Raw genomic sequence first — 3,476 nt, forward strand, 5'->3', positions numbered from 1 at the left:
AGTTGTCACACCAAATGGTATAAAGGATTGATATAAACAAATATGCAACTCAGTGAATGGAGAATGTAACCATATTAGCTCTGATGATACAAGAACGAGACTTCTATACTTAGCTTTTATGCTAGATCTCAATATTACTCATTGTTTCTTTGATGCCCATTGAATCAAATTTCCTCTAAAAAATACACATATTCCTGAGGTTTATTTTCTGTCATCTGGGTCCGAGGCTCAATCTGCATCAACAAAACTATGGATATTTAAATCATTTGGTTTCTTAAACACTAACCCATGATCAAGAGTTCCTGCTAAGTATCTAAGGATTCTTTTTACAACTTGCCAATAGAACTTATTTGGAGAATGCATAAACTGACAGACTTTATTACACTATATGCAATTTCTGGTCTTGTCAAAGTGACATATTGTAGGGCTCCTACTATACTTCTATATAATCGATCATCATCAAAATTTTTCTCCATGATATGTAGATAAGATAGAATCACTAACCATTGGAGTAGATATGGATTTAGCATCCTGCATTTTTTTCTTTATATAGTATATCAGATATATATTTCTTTTGTGAAAGGAACAAGTCACCATCAGTCAGATATGACACATCAATACCCAAGAAATAGTTTAACAATCCAAGGTCTTTAAGAGAAAACTGTTTATTTAACTCACCAATCGGTTGTTCCACCATCTGTGAAGAACTACCAATGATGATAATGTCATCTACATTGAGAATTGTCCATACCTCTTTTGATGAATCACAGTCGAGCATTTCAGCAAGGAGGTCTTTCGACATTGCTCCAAGAAGCCATGAAGTGATTAAACTATCTTGTTTAATCAAATAATCATACTCTGGATTAATGGTTCTTGATAAAGATGATTTTGATTCATCAATGATGAACTTCAAAGGAATGCTGGTGTCTGGATCTATGAACTTCTCGAGGCCAAAACCACGTATTGTAGTTGTAATCTTTAGTTTTCATGAGAGAAAGTTTCCTTCATCTAATTTCACGATATTGATTTTGCATCCCGAATTTATCACTTTTAGAGGGACAGAGGAAGAAATTATTGTTGTTGAGGATTGAACCCTCGATGGAGAATCCATGTTTGAAGAGGAAAAAAAAAAATCCAAAAATCATGTCGTTGGACTTTTAGGCTCTAATACCATAAAAGTATTCAAGTTTAACATAGAATTGATTACAAATGAATGAGAGTGAGACTTTATTGATGATAAGTGATGAAGCTCAATGACCTTTCGCTTGTAAATTCAATGGGATGCACAATGACCTTTTATAGAAGGATCATTGTGAGAAAACAAATAAACAAAAATTCAAATTGATTTACACAAAATTTAATAAAAAAGTAATCTGTTGATAACCCATTTTAAATATAACTGGCCAGCTCAATGAACTCTCTTGAAATTAGGGATAAAACGCACTTATTCCTAAAAATTTAGGAATCATTATTTTTTTCCTAATATAATTAATACACATGTTAATTTATTTTAAAAACATAAAATATTTATTTATTAATTATATTTTTCATTCTTATTTGATATATCCTTTTATAAAATATTTATCGACATTTTCATCGAGATACAGCATTTATGGACATGCATTTCAAACCTTGGATGTAATAAATTGGGAAATGACACATTTTTTTTTTTTTATTTATCTGAAATTTAATCAAATCCATTTCTGTGTGTCTCGTTTTCTGTGGTAAAAGAAGAAGAATATGAAAAATGAAATTAAAGATGATGATGGTTGTTATTTGGAAGGAGAGCTGCGTATAATAGTTCGTTCCAAGTATCAGGAACGCCGGCGAGACACCAGTGGCTACAGTCCATGGCTCTGTGGCCGCCGCTGCCGTACACGGAGGGGTGGCCGTCTATTCTCAGCTGTGAAAGTTTGGTGATATTCAGCAAATACACTGGCTTCGACATCCCTTCCAGCACTCTCTCCACCGTCTGCTCCGCCGGATGTGGGCCCCCTGGATACTCCGGCCCGCCCAAAATCCTCGTTTTTTCGCTGCAGTTCCCTCCGGCCTCCCCCCACAATTTCCCACTGTTTCAAACCATACAAATATCCAATCAATTTTCCAAAATTAAAAAATAGTACTTGCCGATTAACCATCATTTTAAAAGCTACTTGTTTTTCTCACAACAAAAAAAAAAGTCCATCTTCTCTTTTTTCTAACTTTTTACAAAATTTCTCGTAGTTGTATAAAAGAGGCAGACTAGATTGACTATATTGTACCAAATTCTCATGCTCTCGTTTTTCTTTACACAAAAAAATAAGTTTTTTTTAATTTATTTTTTTAAAAATAAATTGACATGTAACCATTTTAGTTGTTGCATCAAATTTATTTGCTATCAAAAAAAATATACGAACAATTATTAGGTATAACTTAATCTCAAGCTTCCATCTCCTTTACATACAAAGAATTTTTTTTAAAAAAAATCATTTACAAAAATAAAACTACCATGAGGCACATTTTTATTGGGACTAGTCGGGCCGCACCCAAATTTTTTCCAAAATATAATAGTAGTTAGTAGCATGATATTGTTTAAAAAAAATCTTGAAGGTGAGTATTGTTCTAAAAAATTTCTAAAAAAAAGTATTGATCAAAAAGTTTAGAAGCATTGATAGCAATTCCATTTTTTTCTTTTCTATTTTTAAAATTTGAGCTAATGAACACTAATTCATTTATGTTCTTTTATTTTGATAGTTTTTTTTTAAGAACAAAAATCAAAATGTAAGGCACATTTTTAAAAAGTAAGAGGGTAATTTTACATTTAAAAAAAATGGTTAGGGAAAGAAACTATAAGAATTGGAAGAAAGTAGTCATGATTTTAAAAAATATAAAACTAAAAATAAGATGGTTATAACAAAAATATCTCCCTTCTCATCTAACTTGTTGTAGAATAACTTTTTCATAGAAGAAAAAGAAGTAAAATGGTGGAACTTGGGAAAAATAAGTTATATATACTTTATTTTTTAAAAAATCATAAAATTCACTATATGAAAAAAAAGAAAAAAAAAAAGAAAGAAAGAACATCCTAGACACACAGACAACATTGAAAAATGAATAAACAAAATGAAGGTTGTGGAGATTTCAAGAAGTAAAATAAAATAGATGAAATCTAAATAATAAAAAAATACAGAAATAATTTTAAATAATAAAATTGTTAAAAATATTTACAAATATAGTAAATAGACTTAATTTACTATATTTATAAATAAGTACTATTAATTTGTTACCTTTGAAAGAAGCCCAATCTGGAGGGAAATGGATCGATGTGGTTTAGATTATTTCCTTTATCTATTTAGAATTTTTCTATGTGCATAATTTTATATTAGTTTTGGACTTGTTGTTTGTGTATTTGGTAAGCTTATATTCTGTATTTAATGAAATATTGTTTAGGGACATTTTTTTAAAAAAAATGGGAAAAGAAAAAAGTACATGCATAT

The 3,476-nt window shown here is 30.0% G+C and overlaps 1 protein-coding gene across 2 annotated transcripts in view; it reads right to left on the reverse strand.

Annotated features, from left to right (window-relative positions):
* Positions 1–1,637: 1,637 nt before the first annotated feature.
* Positions 1,638–3,476, reverse strand: part of LOC120077583 (protein trichome birefringence-like 43) — a 17,763-nt gene continuing 15,924 nt past the window's right edge. For both annotated transcript variants that reach the window (XM_039031521.1, XM_039031519.1), the window contains one exon: positions 1,638–2,069. In XM_039031521.1, the coding sequence (XP_038887449.1) occupies positions 1,754–2,069 (316 nt within the window). In that variant the 3' untranslated portion in view covers positions 1,638–1,753. The remainder of the gene's footprint in view (positions 2,070–3,476) is intronic.

Source organism: Benincasa hispida, chromosome 5 (genome assembly GCF_009727055.1).
Source record: "Benincasa hispida cultivar B227 chromosome 5, ASM972705v1, whole genome shotgun sequence".
NCBI classification, from domain to species: Eukaryota; Viridiplantae; Streptophyta; class Magnoliopsida; order Cucurbitales; family Cucurbitaceae; genus Benincasa; species Benincasa hispida.